A 22,014-nucleotide genomic window follows, 5' to 3' on the forward strand; every position below is an offset into this window, starting at 1 on the left:
GCATGTGTTAATCTGTGCAGATGTTGGGGGGTATAAAAACAAATTTATACTAATGATGTTAGTACACAATGTACACCTGAAGTTCTGTGTTCATCCATCAGCAGATACTGGAAAGCTGGGATGAACTCAGAGTGCCATGCTGGTACATAATGTGACTTGGCTAACAGCTTGCTTCTAACACCAGCAGATAGGGGAGAGCTCAGAGAAAGCAGTACTGTGTATCTGCACAGAGCCAGGCTGCTGGGAGCAGAATAGATGATGCTGTGAGGGCTGTGCAGAGCATGTGGCAGCTGGTGTCCGAGGTGGGCATTGGCTGCCCACAGCATCAGCCAGCCCTGGCCAGCACTGGTTATGCCCTGGGTCCAGGCTTCCTGCAGGAGGGAGGTGAGGGAGCCATGGGTTGGGGAGGCATTAATTAACTTTAGCTGTTACTGATTAATGAGAAGCGTTGAGCGTTGCAAGCCAATTCGTTTTAAGTTCTTCTTGTTACAGTGTAAGCTTGCTTTCTGAGCCTGCTTTTGTTTTTCCAGAATACGTGTGAAGTACAGCAAGGGCACCTTATGCTGTGCAGTTCTCCCCATGTCTCTGTGTACCTGGGCTGTTGTGTTGCTTGCTTGAAAGGACGTAGGGACTTCAGGCTAGGAAAAGCTAGAGCAGAAAGGTAAGAAGTCCCTTGTACTGAATTGCAGCAGGCAGTTCATCTTCCTGGGGGCAAAAAAGTTACTTTGGTATTGCAAGAGTTGCAGCGCACAATCCTGAAGAGCGGTGGTGATGAGGTAACCTGTTCTGGCCAGTCCCCAGCCTGGTGCTCTGGAAGAAGAGCAGGTGATGATTTCTGCTGTCACCTGCTGCCTGCCCAGCTGCTAAGGTTGTCAAGAAGTATAGCACACTGATTTTGTTAATGTAAAGCGAAGAAAATGGTATATGTTCACAGGGAGGAAATATGTTATTTAAGCAAGCACCCATCTCATGGCACTGCCAGGGCTGTTCGCTATAGACAAACATCTCAGCTGCCTGCAGACAGCAGGGATAGGGGAGTGGGAAGCAATTTGCAGCCTGGTTGCCTCTGCTGAAGGATCAGGATTCTACAGAGGGGCAGGGTCACAGCATGCTCTGCCTTCTGGTGTTATGATGTGGCCACTTGTCCCTTCTTGTTGCTGCATAAGCAGAACAGCAGATCTGAAGGAAGCTGCTGCTTTGTAGGAAAACATCCAAGAAGGAGCAATCTCCACTTCTGAAAGTTGCAGCATGTTGCTAACACTTTTCTTCCTTCTGCAGTTGAACTGTTTGTTTATTTCTGCAGTGTGCCACCCACTGTACACAAGAATGCTGCTGAAATCAAATTTAGGGCATCGTGGTTTAACACTGACAGTTTTCTATTCCCATGAGTGGTGCAGTACCAAGACTGGATGTAACATTCTCTGTGATAGGACAGGCCTTCCAGCAGTGTGAACACAGCTGGCATTACATGGCCCATGGGGAAAACTGCTTCTTATGCAGTGCACAGCCTGTCCTGAACATGGTGCAGATGATAGCTCTGAGGTCACAGCATGGCTTGGCACCCAACTTGTGTGCTCCTGCTGGAAGGAGAGCCCAAGCCTCCGCCCTGCCTTCCCTGCAAAGAGCCAGGGTGGGAGCAGATGGAGCCTTCCCTTCTGACAGCATGAGACATTTGTGAGAACATCTCACAGCCGACTTCTCTCTATAAAAGTGCTTTATGTTCCAGGCAGAAAGCCGAGTGAGTGGAATAAGACCAAATATTGTGGTTTTGCTAAGTAAGGGACCGTTCAGTCTGTACTCAGTACATGAGCGGTCATGTGGTGTATTTAAACAATGACAGATGTTGTATAAGGAATACTATGAGAGAGCAAGTTTGATAGGTGCACGGTGGTAGATCTAAGGAAGTTCTCGAGCTCTGTCTGCAACCAGCTCGCGCCCCAGCCTTGAGAACTGCTTTAAATAACCATTGCTTTTCAGTTTGCTCGCATTCCGGCGTCGTGAAACGATCGGAAGCGCTCGGGGCGTTCCCTCCCCGCAGCAGCAGCTCAACCTGTGCTCCCCAGCCCGAGAGGGCCGTTCTGTCCCCCCGGCCCTGCCGCTCCTGGGGCGGCTGCGGCGTTCCGGTGCCCTCTGCTGGGCGCCCGCTGCCGCGCGGCTCCAACCGGAACACCCGCCCCACTCGTCCCCGGCTGTCGCCGCGGCAGCGGGCTTCTCCCCCGGCTTGTGCAGTTAACGAGTACAGCATTCACATACGGTAAGTGAAGTAAACTGCATGAGTTACGGCAGCAGCAACACCGTGTGAGGTTACAAACGGTCATAAAGCGAGTAACCAAAGCCTTGCACAGCCGGTGGAAAGGTTCCCATGGGCCTTAAACTGGATCAGTATTGTTTTATAGGATGAAACAAAACCCTGTGGTCCATTATGTCAAAGTGTCTCACCAAGAACCAATTTTAAGCATGTGTCCAGACACCGACTGCTATTCATAGCCTTCATTTACCGCAGAAACCACTTTGTTTTGGAGCACAGAAGTGTTATCCCTGCTGAACGCAGCCAACATACGCACTGCGGAACATGCAATTACCCAGACCCTGACTATACCCCACAAAGAGGAAGCCAAGGAACAGCAGCTGGGAGGCAACGTGGAGCCTCCTGGGATCTGCAGACCGCAGATTTAAGCGGTACTTAAAATGACAGCTAAACCCAAAATGTAGCAGCATGGGTTTTACATTTTGGTCTTACATAAAAGGAAAGTTGGATGTGGTGACCTCTTCCTCTGAGAGCACTTTTATTATCAGGACATCTCTGGTCCTAAAATCCTTTGTCCTCGTGTCAGCAACAGCTCCTCGGCCATCCACAGCTCCCAGCACCAGAGACTGCTGTGATAGACCTGATCCTGAGCTGAGCTTTGCAGAGAGGTGATGGCAGCTGGGCAGATACAGCATCTCTCTGATACAGCTTGAAATAACTCCAGATTTATCTCATGTCTATCCTCCCTGTTTTAAGAGAACATATCGAAAGTTAGTTCTTTAAAAATATGAAATGAAAGCAGGCCAGAAAATAGATAATAAAATCCCTTCCTTATTATAACTAAACATACAGTATAAAACAAAGTCAATCAGTACAACTATCCAAAAGGCATCAGCAGCAGTGTGGTGCCCCAAGTCATGAAAAGTCCAGGCAGCATTTGCAAGACCTTTCTGAATGTGACACATGGGGCCTAACCATACAGAAGAGCATTGCTTCTTGAAACCCCAATGCTATGGCTGTCTTCCCCCATTGCCTTTCTCTCCAATCTTTGTTTTGCAATCCAAAGAAACCTAACCTTGTCCAGGCCCTGGACCATTTGCTGCGTGAGTTAAGGCAGTACTGAGATCAAACAACGTGAAATCCTCAGAGCTGTACAAATACAGGATTTCCTGCCTTGGAGCTACTAACCCGACGCTGTAATACCACTAAGGAAGCACAGAGCTATGATAAACCACATGGCCCGGGACTGGAGAAAGCAACAGAGAATACAACATGTGGTATGGTTGAAAGGTGCCCAGAATGTTTGCTTTGATGTGCAACAACAAAAATTCTCTGTCTACCACTTTGCTTTAGAGAGGTCCGTGTTTAAAGTGCAGCTGTAATGCATCAGGTAAAACACATTGCTCTGAGGCAACATTTTCCTACCAGCTATATATAGGTTGTAACTTCCTTTTCAAAACCTACAAAAACAAATGAAAAAGCACAGAGGTTAGTCTGTTACGTCTGATGCTATGGATCGTTTGCCCCTCAGTCAGAGTTTCCTTGGTCACCCCGCTGAGATGGAAAGAAGGGATGTGGCTGTGGATACCGCATCAGAGCAGCCCCTGCGGCCCCATGGGGCACGCGCATCATGGGAACAAAAAGGCCGAGAAGGGAAACCAAAGGGGACCTGCACTCCTGTGAAAAAAGAGTCAAAGGGCGGGACGCGGGAGAGCTGACGTTGTTCTTTGAGGCAGGGCTGGGGGTTAGGAGGGAACGGCATTGCAAAGCCTCAGTGTGAGTCGTAGCAGGAGGAGGCAGCACATCCAGTGCGGATGTGGGGGAGAGCACAAACATCCTGCACGGGAAAGTGGCAGAACGGGGCACAGCGGCTGTGGAAGGAGGAAGGAAGGGAAATTCCCAGTTATGAGCACTGGGCGGAGAAGGTTGTCAGTTGTGAGACCAAGAGAGGACTTCACAAGATGTCACGGGAGAGAGTATGAACAGAATTACCACCTACTGAGAAGGTCGGAGAGCATGAGAACGTAGTGCTGATCAGATGGTGCTTTGGCTTACACAGATCTGAGCAATTTCCGTCAAGCTGCAAGAGTAAACAGATTTTAACATCAGATTGTCACAGCCCAGTATTGCCTGATGTGTAACAAGGAACAGCTTCACTGCTGGCAATTCCAGCAACCCCGTAACTTCTGTTGGAGCTGAAATGTATGCAGACATCCACCCATGCTGAAACAGCTCAGATCCCGGCAGCCCACTTTGTTCTGTGCCGATCACTTATTTGTTCGTTACCTCTGCAGTTACAACAGGAAGGATGTTCCCTGCTCTTTTAATGTGTGTCTGTACAGTGGATGGCAGTGAGGAGCTGGAAGGGGTGAGGTAAGAAGGGTGGATGGGGAGAGGATGACGAGATGTGAACTTTCACAGGGAATAAATAAATAAATAAATAAATAAATCAGTTTCACAGAGGATAAAGTAGATCAAGACAGAGCTTGATCTGAATGGGAAGCTGGTAAAAGACAATAGTACTTTATATTCTTGTTCTAGAAGATGGATGAAAGCATTTCTGCACTCAAACAGCTGTGTCTGCTGTCACTGAATTCTTCAGCTGCATTAAAATATTTGAGACCAGAAAATTTCCTAAAAAGATTTTAGAAAAGAGAGAACACACCCAATACTGAATTACAGAACACAAAAATGGCCAAAAGGAAAAAAACTGATCTGAAAACAACCCCCTGGCCCTGACACCAGCTCTGAAAATCCTGCTTGGCTCTGGCCATCAGCCTAACACTAACCCCGCTTCCTGCGCTCATTTCCTGTATAGCAGCCAGGAGCTCAACTTCATTGTGAAGGAGCCAGAAATCTTAAGACACGGAAAAGCTGAATTTGGGATACCAATTCAAAAGAACAGAATTTTGGCCTTTCATACTGCTCGCACTGGGAGTAGCCATAACCTTCAACACTTTCTGTGGTCTGCTAATGCAGCGCGCAGCACGTGACTCACAGGCTTTTTATGCTGACAGTACAAAGCGCTTTACAGCACTCCCTGTTGTGCTCAGTTTGTGCCATGTTTCCTTGTTCAGTTCTCTGGCATCTTCCCTGCCTTTAGTTATGGGGAAACACCGTCACTGTTGCAGGCAGTTTATCAGGACATTGCAAATAACGTGCAAAACACATCAGGTTTTTACAGTGTGAATCTATCAGATATACCCATTAACCACAAGTCTTTGTACTTCTAGCGTAACTACTGTATCAATTTATTTCACATAAACTCTTCTAAGCAAATCAAATGGAGAGTTAAACTATGGTGGCTCTACAGAGAGGTCCTATTTATGCAGTTGAAACTTTTTCTGATCTTATCAACTTATCTTTGCTAAGAAAGCAGCAAAGATCTACTAACCCTGGTGGGGCTGTGCAGTATTTCACTTAGCACTGAAGCTTGATCCCATCCGTTCCATCTCTCCAAAGTGAGATCTTTGTCTTCAAACCTGTCCATCTCCCTGATCTTTCTCTCTGAGAGGATTCTTGCTGTTTCTTACCAGTTTCAGCCACATGTTCTCATGGATCAACATCTCTCACATACTTACAGATTCATGAACAGACATGGAAGAGGAACAGGTGGTCACAAAGAATTTGAGCAGTGACACTTGGAAATCAGAATGAGCCACTGCTCAGCGATTCACTGGACATGAGCAGAGATGAGGACTGGCACTGTCAGAACTGTGCAGGATGAGGGCAGCCTTCAGTTCCCTCGGGGCCAGCACTCAGACATCCAGAAGCGCCTGGGTGCTCCCTGCACAGCACTTTGGGACAGGGAAGCACCTGGCACGATTCAAAGCAGAGCAGGGAGCCCGAGGCTTTACCAGGACAGACAGCGACGTGACACCTTCTGCCAGGAACCAAAGAAATGAGCAATTCTATTCAACAGCCCTCAGGCCGTGCCCTAACAAGTGCTCTTTGTGTGGGAAAAATAAGTGGGGGGGAACGGGACCCGACGCTCTGCAGCAGGAACGCACATTTCAGTGGTCTTCACACATCTCACAGATGTTTAAAGTACCGCACCAAAACTCGAGGAGAAAAAAACATTCGGACTTGAGATAAAAATGTACTCATTTGCACATTCTGAACTCCAAGTGCAGCTAACAGTATGGTTCTGTGCTACACACAGCATGAGGTAAGGTGTTCACACTGTGTGTGAACCAGGCAATCAGCTGCAACTGTTATCCTCAATATTTCTCTTAACAACTTCAAACAAGTTCAAACCAGTTCAGTAAGGAACTTTACTTGTGGACCCCCACATCTTGTATCTCAGTTATCTTCAGGTAATTCATATGCAACTTCTTTTTGTATGCCCCAATCCTGTCAGACTCCTTGGCACTGGGAGCAGGACACTGATTGCCCTGCTGTGGCATACAGCTGCCTCCAGCATTTCACACAGGAACCTGAATGTTCAGCTAGTTCAAATCATGATACAAGTTGATGTACAATTCCAACTTTTCAGACCAACCTAAAGAACCAGAATTCTGCCTAAGAAAATTCATCATTATTAATTAAAAACATATAATTAAAAAAACCCCAACACTTTGCTCTATTACTTGGACTGCAAAAAGCCAAGATGCTGTTAAAAACAATGTCCTCTAAAACGTGCAGGATTACTGAAAACAGAACGTAAGCAATGTTTGAGTTGTTTTGTTCCGAGGCGCTTTTTGGCTCAGCCCCGGGGCTGTGCTGCAGCGCTCCCTTGGCAGTTTTGCTTCTAACCCAGAGAGGGCAGAAGGGCGCACAGCAGCCACACAGAACGCCTCTGTTCTGTTTCACTACAGTGGACACATCAGCAGTTCCTGGGACTGAATAACTCGGGCTGTCGCAGCAATGCCACAAACAAAAAGTGAACACGAGACAACATCTGATAAAGTCCTTTTAATGGAAAATGTAAAACCCCTTTCAACTTCAATGTACAAAGCATGTGTAACACTTGCACTTTTAACAAATTAAAGCAAGCCAATGTTTTAAAAAAATACATCATTGAATGTATATATGTATATATTTACATAGCATATTAAGTTTAATATTTAGCTTTAAAAGTTCACATAAATTTTACCAAAATGAGACAATTTTTAAATAAATTACACCTTTTGAAAACGTTTAATTGTACACTGAATAGCTTCAATAAAATACTGAAGTGTCTGTATTTAATATCTACTTTATATACTTTATATTTTACAAAGTTTACAATTATTTGGCAGTAATTTTCAGATTATGACATGACTGCTGTGCGGACTCAGCAAGATCCCAAATGCAGGCAATAGCTGGTGTTTGTGTCCTACTCTCACAGTAACTGTCTCAATGTAGTGAAAAATATCAGAATTATTTTAGCAAACTGTACAAGTCACATTTACATTTCATCAACAATATAGCATAGAATTTTGTGTTTGTTTTTTTTTTTTTCTTCCAAAAATAAATACATCATCTTAAATCTTTAACATTTAACAAACTTCATGTACATTATAATACAGGACAGCAGAACGCTGCTTTGTTGTTTGCAAGTCTAACACAGAGTCACAGTGGCTGTGATATGAAGCTCTACCGTTGCAGTGTCATTACCAATAAGATGACTATATTTTCTTGGCACTGATGGTTTGTGAAGCTTTAATTAGTGTGCATACCGATCGTCTATTAGAAAAAATAACCCCTTGTTTTGCCATTAACACAAAAAAGCAGCGAGAGCTTAGTTTTCTTCCATATCTTCCATTTCGCTTTCATGAATCTTCAAAGCTCTCACCATTTCTTTAACTGCATGATACAAGATATTTTTAACCTGCAAGAACATCAGACAGTTTAGTAAGACCCGCTCCTCAGGACATCCTACACGTAAATGCAGTTAGGACTAAGCTGGGTAGATTTCTAAAAAAACAAGAAGGCTGAAGAACCAAGTCAGAGGAAAAGGAAACACCTTTTTCCACATTCTAAAACATAATGTGAAATAAATAAATAAAAGCAGCAACTCCAGGGAGAGTCCTTTACACCCCCTGGCGCTGCGCTGCTGCTCATTGTTATTCTGTGTGAACAGCAGCAAGGAGGGATCTCCACGGCTGTGCCGCACCTCAATGAGCCCCAGCACGCCCTGCCTTCACCTCCCAGAGCAGGAGTCATTTCCTACCTGCAGTTTATCATCATAATTGATTTCTTCCTTTGACAGCCTCAGCTCCTGTGTTAGGTGAAACGACTGTACGAGATGTTCTGGAGACACAAAGTCTTCGGTTACTTGAACGCAGCTGTGAAAATTCTGCACCTATCCAAAATAAAAATAGGATGGCTACTGTTAGTGTTTTCTACTCTACTCTATTCTACTCTATGACCACATGCTTCTCAGACTAAAGAGCACCTTTATGCTGTTAATGTAGAGAGCAATTAACTCAGACTTAACAAGTTGGCTTCTGGTGAAAGTTACGCCTGGGACAATGCACATTTCCCTCTGCTCTGGTGCTTCTTCCCACAGCTGGCTCTGACATTTGCTCTACATTCCCTCCTGTGCCATTCCCCCCTCTGCTGCTGCCAGCATCACTGCACGGCCGCGTCCAGAGCAGCATACTGGGCATTGGACCAGCACCTCAGGTACCCACACACACTGGGGCTGTGCCTGAACTGCCAGGCAGAACTTGCTGTGCTCGCTGGAAAGGAAGTGCAAGTCAGCATATTTCAAAGGTAAAAAAAAAGCCATGAACAGAGGGCACGTCCAGAAGGGCAAAAAGCACTTCTTCCTTTAACCACTGCTTTTACAGATGAGATGTCTAGGAGAGAAACAGACAGCATCTGCTGCCACCAGGTCCCATCTGGAGAGGCAAGAGACGGGAAAACATGCTCCCTGGTTGGGCCCTGGATGTCAATTCCTGTTTGCCTTCTTCCAACAAACATACTACAGCGCTTCATCCCCAAACCTCTACAACTTGTACCATTTCTTCAGCACATCAGCACTCTCCTCTCCCCAAATTCTAACAGCCACTCATCAAGTTGTGCAAGCTCAATTCTGCAAAATTACCAAATTCTGAGGTGTTGGGAGGGCTGCCTCTGCTACTGCAGCAAACAGTCCCAACCCTGCTCCATACTGATAAGAGCTCCAGGGATCTTAAACCCACGTCTAGCAATATCAAGGTGTTTTTGATGTACAACCCCAAGTTTTTGTCGTGATGCCTGATATTCAATGAACCTTTGGGACCTACACAGCTGAGGACATCATTTTAAAGTTATTCTTCAAAAGCAATGCCTGGTTTATAAGGCAGCTTGCAGGTGAAATCCTGAAGAGTGATGTAGCTTGACAGCAGCATTACATGAGGTTTCTGCAACCTCATAAAAAGCCACAGCAGAATTGTGAACTGTTCCCTTCTGCAGATGCCACACGGCCTCAGCTTCCCACTTGCAGAAGCCGTAGGTGAGGAAAGAGCTGCAGAGGTGCCCCCAGAGGCGCCCATTGGTGCTCAGGGAACTTGCTAGAGCTGCAGGAGAAACCTCTGCGCTGTACAGCGGGCGGCTGACTCCAGCCCCCTTCCCTTGCAGGCTTCTCACCCATTTCAAGTCCATACCCGTCCCTGTTTTGCTTTTTGCCACATGCAAATCCCACCCAGCTCTTTCTACTCACTGAGACAAGATGTTACTAATTCAGCCTCCCTCCATCACAGAACTGACAGTATTTGCTGCTGTTACATCGCTCATTTTGCTGTGCCTTACGCCTTCTTCCCAGGCAGTGCCTTATCTCAGGGGAAGGCAGATTTTACCTTGCCTGCCTGCTAACAGAGGAATGCCCCCGACAGCCCACAGGCAGTTCTACTTGTATGCACTTGGGATACTGACTGAGAATGACACACACACAAGTATGTTTAGCAACGACTCCCCTGAGGCCCACAGGGTGAGGATGACAACACTCCCACGGCTGTCAGTTCCTGCGGAGCTCACAGAACAGCTTCACCCCCTGCCCATGGGATCCCCTTGGCCATCCCGGAGCACCAGCGGGGCAGGAGCACAGGACTAGGGGAGCTGCCCCCATCCTGTCCTCGTGCAGAGCCCCCAGCTCACGCTCTGCACACACAAGCCCCAGGCCCTGTCATCCCTGCTTATCAGAACATCTCCAGGATGTCGTACTACCTGCAGCAGGTTATTATACAATGTATAATCCCGCTGTTAAATCAAGATAATGCAGCTATAAAAAAAAAAAACATTATAATAACCAGTTCTACTATGAGCAATTTTTTGCATTTAGTCTAAACTGACTCAAGCAGTGCTATCTTTCAATTTATCACTACAGTACTTTGCAAATTTGGGTATCACGAAACTAAGACCAGAGAGGCATCCCTGGAGGAGGACTGTGACAAAGGATGACTCAGTACAGAGCCACAGAAAGGGTGGAATCTTTCAAAAGAACAACTACAAAGCCATTGTTTCAGCTAGGAATGCTTGCCAGAGAGCTGAGGGCTTCTTGTCACAAGCACTGGAGAAAGAAAGAGATCCCCTATTGGTACAGCTAAGAAAGATACAAACCTACCAAGCAAGACTCAAGGTATATTCAAGGACATATCCATACAGAGACCAGTCCAATGCTATTGCTTTTTGGTTTGTTTTTAAAGGAAGCAAAAGGAACAGTTTATGCTACCATAAAATAGCAACAACAAATTAAGCCAGATGCAAATCCACAGAAGCTGGAAAGACAACAAAAAAATCTGAACAACCTCTGCCACATTCGAGCTGAAAAATTCTAGGGCAGCAGTCAGAAACATGAGACAAGAAACCCAACTGGTTCCAGGATGAAAGTGTCTGACTACACCGCACAGCGATCACAGGCAAATGGGCTCTCTACCTCCATGCACTGGCCTCATTTCCTCTGTTCCACAACATTGCAGATGAGCAAATAAAAATAAAAATGTTAATTTACCACCAAATTTACTATCAACTGTTACCCAGTTTTAGCTATTAAAGATTCATTATGTGCATGTAAATCTAAAACACTTAACATGTAAACCTGAAATGCTTAACATGTAAACTTAACCTGGTACATATTCTTGTTCAGACTTATTTTTAAGTGTTTAAATGCATTTTGTATGTGTGAAGTGTTGGTACTGATCCCTAAGGTCAGTATTTATACATCTTTATATAGAGCAGCATATACGTACATGAAAGAACACGATGCTTTCATTTCCTCCTACGTGGCAGATTCGCAGGAACTTACTGAAGATGAAAAGGTTCTCAGCTTCACCCACTAAGGTTTTAAAAACACCACGTTATTAACTCCTTGGTGCCAGAAGCTAGAGCATTACCACTTCAAAAGCAATCTGGAGTTTGAAGCCAAGGAGATAAAGATAACAGTGGTCTTATTTTTGGCTCTGAAACCTACAGACTGCAGTGAAGCCTGGAACAGTCTTGTTTTGTATTGTGTGCCTTATATAAATGCCTCGTGCTTTATAAAACAATTTTCTCTGTATGTTTATGATTCTCTGTGGGTTCCCCTTTCAGTCTTGTATCTGGGATGATCTCCCTTGTTTCAAGAGATCAGAGTAAGGTTAATGGAGAAGACAATACAAATCCTACTGACTCTGGGAATACAATCACTACAGCCTAACAAAGCTAAGAATACCAACAAGCCAGACATTCCTTCACCCTTCTGTAAAGGCTTAAAATCACCAGCCCCTGGAGCATAGCATGGGGAAAGGCAATCTGCAACCCAACATCTGATAATTTGGGTTCTCTCACTTTCTTTGGCACAAACAAATCCACACAGATCATCTGGCACATCTTTGGCACAAACAAATCCACAACATACCATCACGTGAAGCCCACCTAAAGAGAAAGACGACAGAGGAAACTAGTCTGGGAAAGGGACTTCTTGCTTTCCAAGGCCAATAAGACTGGGGACTTGACATTAGTCACTGCTATGTCATTTTCTTATTTTCAGTTTTTAAGCACAGAAAACTACATTGCATCAGCATAGCAAGCCCTGCTCCCTCTGTGCTCCAAAGAGATGGTGGCTGGAAGCTGCTCTGCAGATCAGCAACCAAACAGCACTGCCTTCAGAAAGGCCTGACCTTGCTTGAACCCAAGAGCAGATCACTGATAAACCATTAACAGCAAGATGGTTTACAACCCCTACTGCAGGATGAGGACGCTCCTCACTCCTTGATTGTCAGCCACCTAATTGTGGTGCTTGGCAGATAGGAAGGCAGCAATGGAGCAGGCACCACTTCCTGTTTTAACAGGACAAAATTAACAGGGGAAGGAACAACCAAAGAGAATCATCTGGTGAAAAATTCTTTGGTGACAAAAATAGCAAAGTAAGAAAATGTATGTGCTGAGGACTAAAGCTTGCTACACAAATCCATATATTGTTTCTCCAGAGGTGCTCTATTGGTAATACTTCTTATTACAGAACTGCAAATAGGATCAGACTAGCTGCTGCCAAAATTAAACTGCTGCTTCTTTCTGATGGCAAGGAAAGCTGCTGCAGTCAGCTGCTGCTGACTGATGTACCTTCTATGTACAAAGGAACTTACTGTGCAGTGGAAAACCATCACCCAAATTCTGCTGCAGAACTACCTTGCTAATTACACCTAAGCTTTCTCCACAGTTCCCCTGTGGCTGAAGGCAGAAAACAAGAAGACACCTGACATCCACGTATTCCTCTGTTTGGGTTCCTTCCCTGCCTCTCCAGGGCTAAGTTAACCTTGGGTTTACCTAGCCCAAGTAAATCTAAGGTAGGTCAGGGAAGTTAACCTAACATTGTCTTAACTAGCACCAGTGTATTTAGAAAATTTGCAAATGAAATGACACGTGGAAAAGGGGGGTTTACTAATAATCTGAACACTCTTTCATTCCGAAGGAAAAATCGAACAGTTTACATATCAAGTGCTGAAATTCTTTGCTAGTAGCAGCTATCTGTACGAGCTGGTAAAGTTTATAGAGCATTCCTATGCAGTAATAGCTGCCAGTAAGAGAATAAAATCTGAATTATTTTATGATATTTATGTTATTTAATCCTGCATGTCTTCTAACGTGAGTACTTTACCTGATGAAGGGCTCCTGCTGGTAGAATAATAGCATCACCAAGAAACTGAATAACCGTGCAGGTTTTTACACCGTATTCCTCCAGAAGTCTTTGGCGAAGTTTTTTGTTCACATACCAACTCTGATCACGAATTGGATCGTGCTCTGGTAAAACTTCTAAGCCTTGCTCTTTTGCTATCTGTAAGTACAGAAAAGATCTCAAAGTGACTTTTAAAAGAAGCTGAACATTTGCAGGTTACCTACAAAAACAGTACCATTCACGATTGACATTAAAAAAAATAAAAATACTTCCTGACACAGTGGTACTGCAACAACCATTTCTTATTAAGTTCAACACAGGGGAACAAGCATCACCTCAATCAATTGCTAATTAATGAATCATAGTGACTACAGAAAAAAAATAAGACATATCCAATCCATCCATCATAACTAGAAGTGCCTCTTCTGTTTTAAGTCTGCTGCTCCCATAGTTTCACAATGTCCCTTAGTTGCTCTGGTAGAAGAAACTACAAATAACATCCATTATCCACCTATTCCATTGCATTCACCAGTCTGTTCACCACAGCCACTCCCAGCTCTCTTTGCCAAACTGAAAGGCCATCGTCTACTTCACAAGCATCACATTTTTGAATAAGCAGAAAAGATTGCATGTGTAATTCATAGCCTCCTGGAATTAGCTGTGTTTTTGTTCACTAGTGCTCATTTTCTCCCACAGTTCATCGTGTCAAAGAGCAAATGTTCAAGTCACCAGAGGACAGCTCCCGTGGGACTGAAACCCAGGCATACAGTCCAAGAGAATCTTTCTGCTACATTTCTTACACGTTCCCCACTTGCAGTAGAGACACTGGCCTCCAGCTCATTTACAGAGCCCTTTAGTTTAGGCAGCTAAAACTCATCAAATTACTGCCACAGTAGAAGAGAAAAAGCTTCTTTTGTAGATTTCTCCCATGACCAACTGCTTCAGTGATATTTTGGTATTTCTAGGTCATCCATCAAGACTGTCTTCTAGAACACAAAAACATGCTCAAGGCAGGGCTCAGAAAACTGCCTCCAACATGGCATCTCTGTGTAACAGCACTGATTGCTGCCAGCAGGCCAGTGGCAGACATTCATCCTACGTTTTGAGACAGAACGTGAGAGGTTCTAAGTTGGCTCTGACTTGCTCATCACATGCTGCATAAAGATCTGCACAGTAGCTAATGTTGCAGAATTCTGCCCTTGTGTATATTATCCCCATTGCTTTCCTCTTCACTAAGAGATGAGGAAAGTTGTTCTTTGTCTGAGCTAATGAAGGCTAGTCCTTATGAAGACTGGTAAGCTGCTGGGCTGTAGGGGCTGGTTTGCTTTTATTGGGACTGTTCACAAGTATTCCAGCATCTGATAACAACTATTTCAGAAAAGGGTTACTATGAAAACACTAGTAAATTAAAAAAAAAAAAAGCAGCACATTAGAAAAGAGTTAAAAGTAATGTCCATGTTCTCCTGTAAATCTAACCTTTTGCAGAAATTCTCTGATCTTGTCAGCATCTTTGCCAGCATAAATATGCCATAAAGCACCAGGTAATTCACTTGAATCTTTCAACCGCTTCCTTAAGAGGTCATCCAAATCTTCTTCTTCAAACTTCTTCAGTACTCCTAAGGTTTGACAAAAAATTTTTTGAGGAGTGAAACAGTAGCAGAGCTGAAACAAAACACCTTTTCCAACTTCTCGTGTGAGACCACGCAGATGAAAGTTTGGCAAATACAACAAAAGCACCCGGATGACCTTTCTCTTCCTTTTTTGTACTCAGGAAGTCAGTAGAACACACGTGCTGTAATTATCTTTAATCCTACATTTAAACTCTTTTTTACCTCTCTTCAATTTTACAAAACACATCTGCCTACTTGAACTATTCTCCTCCCTGAAATAAACAAGCGTGGCTTGGACCAGAAAGATAGAAGATAAGGTTTTTTTTCTGCAGTTAGTGGTTGTTTCTTCAATACCATTCAGCAGCACAGCTAGTCAAGAATCAAGAATTCTCATGTGCTAAGTTTTGCTCCAGGCATTTACAAGGCAAATAAAAGACAGCAAACCCTAGACTGCACTTCTGTTAGTCAGACCCATAACCCACATTTGCCTATTATGGAACCAGAAAACAACAGAGTAAGGAGAGGAAACAAAACTACTTCTGTGATTGAAGGACTTCCACATAAGCAATGAACCTCATACAGAAGACTGACGTACACTAATTTAAGCTCCCCAATGATGAAAAATGACATCACAGCCCAGACTGAATAGGCAAACAGGGCATTCAAAGGGAGCACTGAGGATTTGGCAAATACATCACCCTGACATAAGTGTTAGAAGTAGCAGTTTCTAAGAACGTCCTTTATCTTGCACTTCCATTAGGCCTGACAGCCCCAGCTCAGGAATGGTACAGCACTTACACACAGTACCAATAATAACAACAGTAATAATACAAGTCTGAAGACTTTCAAATACAATTCCATAATTCAAAAATGGCAATGTATTTTAGATAGAATTAATCTGTGGACAAATCTTCCATGAGACAAAGAATCTCCCACATTTGGGCAAGTGCTTCAGGCACTTCAAAAAAGCAGTGTCAATTTAAAAAGCAACTTATCACTCCACCTATTCACACCTCTTACAATGAGCTGCCTTTACCTGACTTGGAAAGCACTCCGTTTCCTTTCGCTATGCCAACATAAACAAGGATGTTCACTACATCCGAAACTTCTATATGTAGATTTGTAGTTCCTATATCATGATCTTTAGTAGCAGCCACACCTATGTTACAAGATAAAAATTTGAGGTAAAATTAAGATCAATATAAAGGAAAGAACATATAGGAAACCCCCCAAAAGAAAAATAAATAAATTTTAGTTCTAAGAGATATATTATGTTTACTCAAAATGACATGAAAACAAAGTCTTACAGCAGCATTACATATCACTATCACAGTTCAGTTCTTCACATCCACACCTTGACTGCTATCTTAAAGGATATACGGATTTTTTTTTTTTTAATATCACAGTCCTCATAAATCACAACTATTTTCTTGTGCCGTTAAAACAATTTGTAGGACAGATTTGTAGGACAGAACTGAACAAATCTGCAAAAGAAGGGGCAGCTGGCAAAGGTCTGAGGGAAACAAAATTTTCTGAACAGATTTATGAGTGCACAGTGTACAATATGGATAAAAATGACGATAAAAGTTTTGCCATTTGTTTATGACTGGGATTATAAACACTAATACTTCATGAAGTATTTTCTCATATGGAATTGCTGAAGATGAGATCTCTGTGTTAAAGTCACTAACCATTTACGTGCTTTAGGAGACTAACAAACAGCACAAGAGAAGATGAGAAGAAAGGCAGAAGAATATAAACTCATGTTTCTGATGTACATGAGGCACTGTCAGTAAGTGAGTCAGTAAAGGATTTCTTCAACATTCAGTCAGTAATTATCCTCCAATCATGCTCAGATTTTTATCAAGCAATATGAAACAACATTCTGTAATGATAAGGGAAGAGCTAACTGCTACACTTCTAGGGCACACTCACCATATGCACTGCATAGTCTGGGTCCCAAATCTGGACGGACAAAAAACCCTGGCAGATGAGAAGCCAAATTTAATTTCCCTTCTGGACTACAATATTCAGGCAAGGGTAAACTTTTCAGTAAGTCCTCATATCTGAAGAAAGGGAAAAAATTATGAATTCGTGTCATTTACATGTAGAGATAAAAATCAACAGAAACTAGAATATCTGAATGTTAAACTCAAATACCTTGCTGGCATCATAGCCTTGAAATCTTCACCAGAAGGCCAATCTTTCAATTTCAGTAGAGCTGTTTCTCCATTTTTTACTTTCTGCCGTTCTGCAAGTAACAAAGGAATTACTAAGAATGAGGATACTGCAGGTGTTTTACTTTATTCAATGAAAATATTGCTTGTAACATTAACCTGCTTATGCAAGATTTCACACATGAAAGAGGGGATTATTAAGTCAGAGATTCAAGAAAAAACACAAAACAAACTCAACCAGGTAAGGAACCAGTTATGCCGTTTGTTTTCTTAATAAGATCTAACCTAGAAAATTGTGTGTTAGTGTATCTCAAATTCTGCGAAGGTACAAAACACAAGCTTTCATTATACTTACTCCCTTTAAATAGATTAGCTAGAGCTTTCTTTTTAAATTAAATTTCCTTCAAAGCCTCAAGATCGATAAAGTTTATTACTGTTTCTAACACTGACTGTGTTTAGAGTCTATGGAATCATATATTCAAAATAACATACTTGAAACGTCTTCAAAACCATCCCAGAACTCTTTGACGTTGGTGTTTGAAATAATACTGTCTTTGCAGTTCAAGATATCAGCTTGCTGGTTTCCAAAATCTAGACTAATGGACTCAGCTTTCCACAGGCTGAAGTTCATTTTCTTATGCATACCAGACACTAGAACAGGCTGTGTAGAGAAAAAAAGAACAGAAGTACTTATCCTTTCTGAAGAAAACACATCCTTCAATTAAATTGTAATACAAATGCTTCTGAAAGATGCACTGAAGGCTCTGGTTGTACTGAGCTGCTATCAAAACTTCCAACCATACCCAAGGCATCAAACAGATTTTTGATGGTTTTATCTCTGTAACAGTAATTCTTTCTTGATTACTAGCAGTTTATTTCAGTTTGAACTACATAAGGTACATGCCTGGTATGATAGCTGACTAACTTTTGCCCACTGTACTAAAATGTGATAACACCCCACTTTCAAACACGGAGACAAGCAAACTTTGTGCTGTAACATAACTCCTTCACCAGACTTCATACTGAGGTCATCTTACAGGCAGAACTGCCCAGTACCTACCCTCCCTTGTTTCCAGCACTCTTTGAAGAGCTTCCAGTTGTTGCTGTTTTTATGGTCTCTGAGCCACAAAACATGTTTATCACAGATCCAAGAATACTGAATATCACTGTACAACTTATTGCCATCATCCTGAATACATTTTCTGTCTTCCTTTGGCTCATCTTTTACTTCAGATTTTACATTCATCTTTGGTGCTCTATTTGGCGGAATCTTGTTTTCTACCACTGAAGCAATGATATCATCAAGAATGTTTGGCATAGTCCTTCCACTCTTGCTACTCTATTAGAAAACAAACAGAAGTGTGTTTTAAAAATGTGAAAACAAATAGAATTGTGACTCTTTCCCCCCCGCAGCAGAATGACAACATTTCATTATCACTGAAAAGCTTACAGCTATCTACTTCCTTTGTGGGAAGTTGCAAACATTCTTACCTGGAACAGGTTAGGAATACACAGGTAAAACAAAACTCAAACTATCATAATCTCCCTTTCTTTTGCCAAGTAACTGTTTTATCTAACTTCATAAACATTTTCTTCAGCATGTACCAATTATCTGCATCTATATATACACACACATTACATTCAAGTAAATATGTGTGCACACATTTATATACGCATAATTGTCAGTTCGTTCAGGAAATCTGTACTAAATTTTTAATTACAAATTACTATCTAAAGCAATACACCTATCAGACTGCTGGAATTACAATATACCAGAACAAATATTGCAGATTTTCAAACCCCAAAGGAAAACCCATGCACTTACTGCTGTTCCCGTAGAGTAAACCGGAGCAAAAGCAATACCAGCATCTGTAGAACCCAGGCGCAGTTTGCCTGCTGTTGTTGTTAACAGATCTCGTAAGGTTGAGCCCTGCTCATTGTTCTGAGATGCAGTAGGGGAGCTTTTACAGTTTTGGGACTCCAAACTGTCCTGGTCTTTCTCCTCCTTCGAATGTTTTCCAGAAGGACACTCTTTGTTTTCTAAAACAAAAATAATCACTGGGAGTTTACACTGCTGCATGCAGACACCGTTATGCTGCATTTTATAGTGGTGGTTAAAATGCTGTAGCACTAGAGCACCAGAAAACGCAACAGGGAATGAACTCGATCCTCCAAAGCGCAAACACTGCAACCATGAAAGCGCCTTCCTCAGCACCTCGGACACACAGCTGAGTATCTGTCACAAATGAAAGATGCTCTGGCTGGAAATACTGCCCCATTACACATGCATTCTGCTAGCAGTTTTTCTGGCAATTGATTTTGATACCAGTGGGAGAAAGTTTCTAGATTAAAATTATGGAGAAAACCAGTATCATCTTTTCTTCTTGCTAATCAAGAAATAGAGTGAACTATTCCTAACGAATTGAATTACTTATTCCTGGTGCCTCAAAATCATGCATGTGGTAAGACAACATGAAACCTGTACCTTTCTTTTCTTCTCTGGCTTTCTGCTCTGCAAGATCAGCTAACCAATGCAGCGGTGACTGGGATTCGGGCGGCGTTAGCTTGCTGTCTGTGCTGACATCGCTCCTCGGACTTGCATTGCCGTTTGTCTCAGACTTCGGAGGGGTATTCTGCTGCTGAGACTCAGGCATGCACAGAGAAATTTTATTACTGTGATTAAGGACATTCTGCAAAACCTGTAAAGAACAAATTTAAGTGTATAACTTTGCTTTAACGCATATAGAAGACAACGACAGCACCTAACCACTGCGTATGCAAATCACTGACACCGCTCAGATGTAAAAATCCACATGTACCAGACAGACTGCTGTGCATGCACACACATTTTAGACTCACCTGAGACACACCGTTCATTGCTGGGAGCTTGCCAGCTTGCATGTTTTGCTTGCTAGTACACTGACAGTGGGATTTTATTTCAAATTTGTCTCTAATATTGTGCATAGCATCCAGAAGATCTGTCAAAACTAGAAAACAATTGAGAAGAAAATGATCAGCATTTGTGAGTTGTTTTGCTGCCCTTTGTATAGTACACACGCTTGCAGAGTTGAAAATGCTACCTGCATATCTTTCAAAAACTTCCATTTATCTTTTTGTTAATAGCTGAACACTCAAAAATACTGTATAAGGACTGTCCAATCTACCATGAAAGTCACACTGGAAGAGATGAGACCTTTAACTAAGTGCATTCTACTCTCTTGTGTATTTTGAACTCCCCTCCGTATTCCCCTCACATGGCTCAGAGCAGGCCAGTCAGTCACCCAGCACTGGTCAGCAGGCACATCGCTGCTTCATTCAATAAAACTGCCCAACTACAGACTGAAGTGAGCCATGTCTGGACCAAAAAAAATTAGGATGTGATCATGTACTGTAAGTCTGTTTGGTAACAGATATGCACAGAACAAAAAAGCAGAGGGCACGCAGGCGGGCTTCACTGTGCCAGATGAGCGGTTCATTCACAATTTAAAATTAAAGCCAGTTTCAGAACAGAACCTGTTCTGGGGAATGACACAATCTGAATACATTATAGAATCCAACCAACCTTTATTTTTACCTGAACTAACAGGCAACAAATTATTAAAAAAAACAACTGTGCCTGTATTTCCAGCTTAAAATAACTTGGCAATTTATTTAACACGTTTAAAGGTACATTTGGGTTTTCATCTCCTTGCTCTGTATCAGTGCTACTGAAGATCACAGAGACAGTTGTGCAATGACTGCATCTAACCACACTTCTGCATGAAACTTGTTTTAGAATTACTGCCAGTTTTTCATTAATCACAAGCTCCCTCACTGCTTTCTGCCTGATGATGCTCAAGCAGACATCCAGCCAGAACTGTGAATCTTTTTATTTCTTCTTCAGGGGCAAGGAGAGACAAAAAAAAAAACAAACTGCACAGTATAAAAGTATAAAAACAAACTGCACAGAGATAAATGAATAGTGAGAAACAAAGCTCTGAAGAATTGGTGCCACATAATGCTCTTTGTTGGCACTGTTCTGAAACTTTCTTTTAACACTGAAGTTAAGATTTACTAGCACATTCTGGCTGCTTTATTCTGCTTTGGAAAGGTACCAACCAGCCTCAGCAAATGCCCTGAGTGCCCTCACTGCCTGCCCCCCAAACCTCTTCAGAAACCTGTCAGCCTACACCTCCTCCTCTCATCACCACTTTCAGCAGACCAGAATCACTTGCCTTCCTGCAAAGATTTGACACAGCTGGCAGGTTTCTAAATGGAAAAAGGAAATTTTCAAGAAACCACTCTGGTCTGTCTTCACAGAAGGATCTGAGAAAAAAAACCCACCATCCTGCTTGTTTACAGGTGGCCTTACCAGAGCCTGGGATAATCTGCGTTGGCATCAGGTGCTTGTGATCATGAGGCTGGCCCTTCACACACTTCATCCAGGCGTACAGTTCCTTATCTGTAAAGCAATCCCAACTGTTTTACTTTGCTTAAATGATACACAGAGATAATGTATTCTGATTGTTTTTATCTAGAAACACTGTTCTATACACACTGTAAAAGCCTTTTGCACTGGTATTCTGTGTGACAGATATTTGCATTCAACATCTTCTCAAAATAAGGAAAAGAACAAGCAGTTTTACAGTACTACTGAAATCTGAAGTAGCCAGGTTAGTAACACAGACCCTCATCAACAACTTCAGAGCCTCAAACTACACCCACTTTATATGTAGGGAGCAGCCAACTGTAAGGCAGCGACTCAGAGAGGGCCAACCAAGCCAGAAAGATCAACTGACAGGTGAGTAAGTTCTGATTCGGGCAAACACACTGCCACATCAAAGTTACTGGTGGCATAAAGGAGAGGGAAGTTGCATCACAGATTTCTGTCAGATTAAAGCAACCATAAAACCACATCCTGTATGTGCTGGTTGAAAATCA

General features: G+C 42.7%; 1 protein-coding gene across 6 annotated transcripts in view; it reads right to left on the reverse strand.

Annotated features, from left to right (window-relative positions):
- Window positions 1–7,147: 7,147 nt before the first annotated feature.
- The window catches only part of JMJD1C (jumonji domain containing 1C), a 146,193-nt gene continuing 131,326 nt past the window's right edge, over window positions 7,148–22,014 (reverse strand). For all 6 annotated transcript variants that reach the window (XM_042862674.1, XM_042862676.1, XM_042862678.1 and 3 more), the window contains 13 exons: window positions 21,446–21,535; window positions 19,954–20,081; window positions 19,580–19,793; window positions 18,920–19,134; window positions 18,155–18,433; window positions 17,587–17,755; window positions 17,078–17,168; window positions 16,853–16,983; window positions 15,954–16,076; window positions 14,784–14,923; window positions 13,290–13,466; window positions 8,403–8,534; window positions 7,148–8,060 (listed from right to left, as the gene is read on the reverse strand). In XM_042862674.1, the coding sequence (XP_042718608.1) occupies window positions 7,971–8,060; window positions 8,403–8,534; window positions 13,290–13,466; window positions 14,784–14,923; window positions 15,954–16,076; window positions 16,853–16,983; window positions 17,078–17,168; window positions 17,587–17,755; window positions 18,155–18,433; window positions 18,920–19,134; window positions 19,580–19,793; window positions 19,954–20,081; window positions 21,446–21,535 (1,979 nt within the window). In that variant the 3' untranslated portion in view covers window positions 7,148–7,970. The remainder of the gene's footprint in view (window positions 8,061–8,402; window positions 8,535–13,289; window positions 13,467–14,783; window positions 14,924–15,953; window positions 16,077–16,852; window positions 16,984–17,077; window positions 17,169–17,586; window positions 17,756–18,154; window positions 18,434–18,919; window positions 19,135–19,579; window positions 19,794–19,953; window positions 20,082–21,445; window positions 21,536–22,014) is intronic.

The sequence above is a fragment of the Lagopus leucura genome, unplaced genomic scaffold (assembly GCF_019238085.1).
Source record: "Lagopus leucura isolate 7727_CA_CO unplaced genomic scaffold, USGS_WTPT01 Super-Scaffold_739, whole genome shotgun sequence".
Taxonomy (NCBI): domain Eukaryota; kingdom Metazoa; phylum Chordata; class Aves; order Galliformes; family Phasianidae; genus Lagopus; species Lagopus leucura.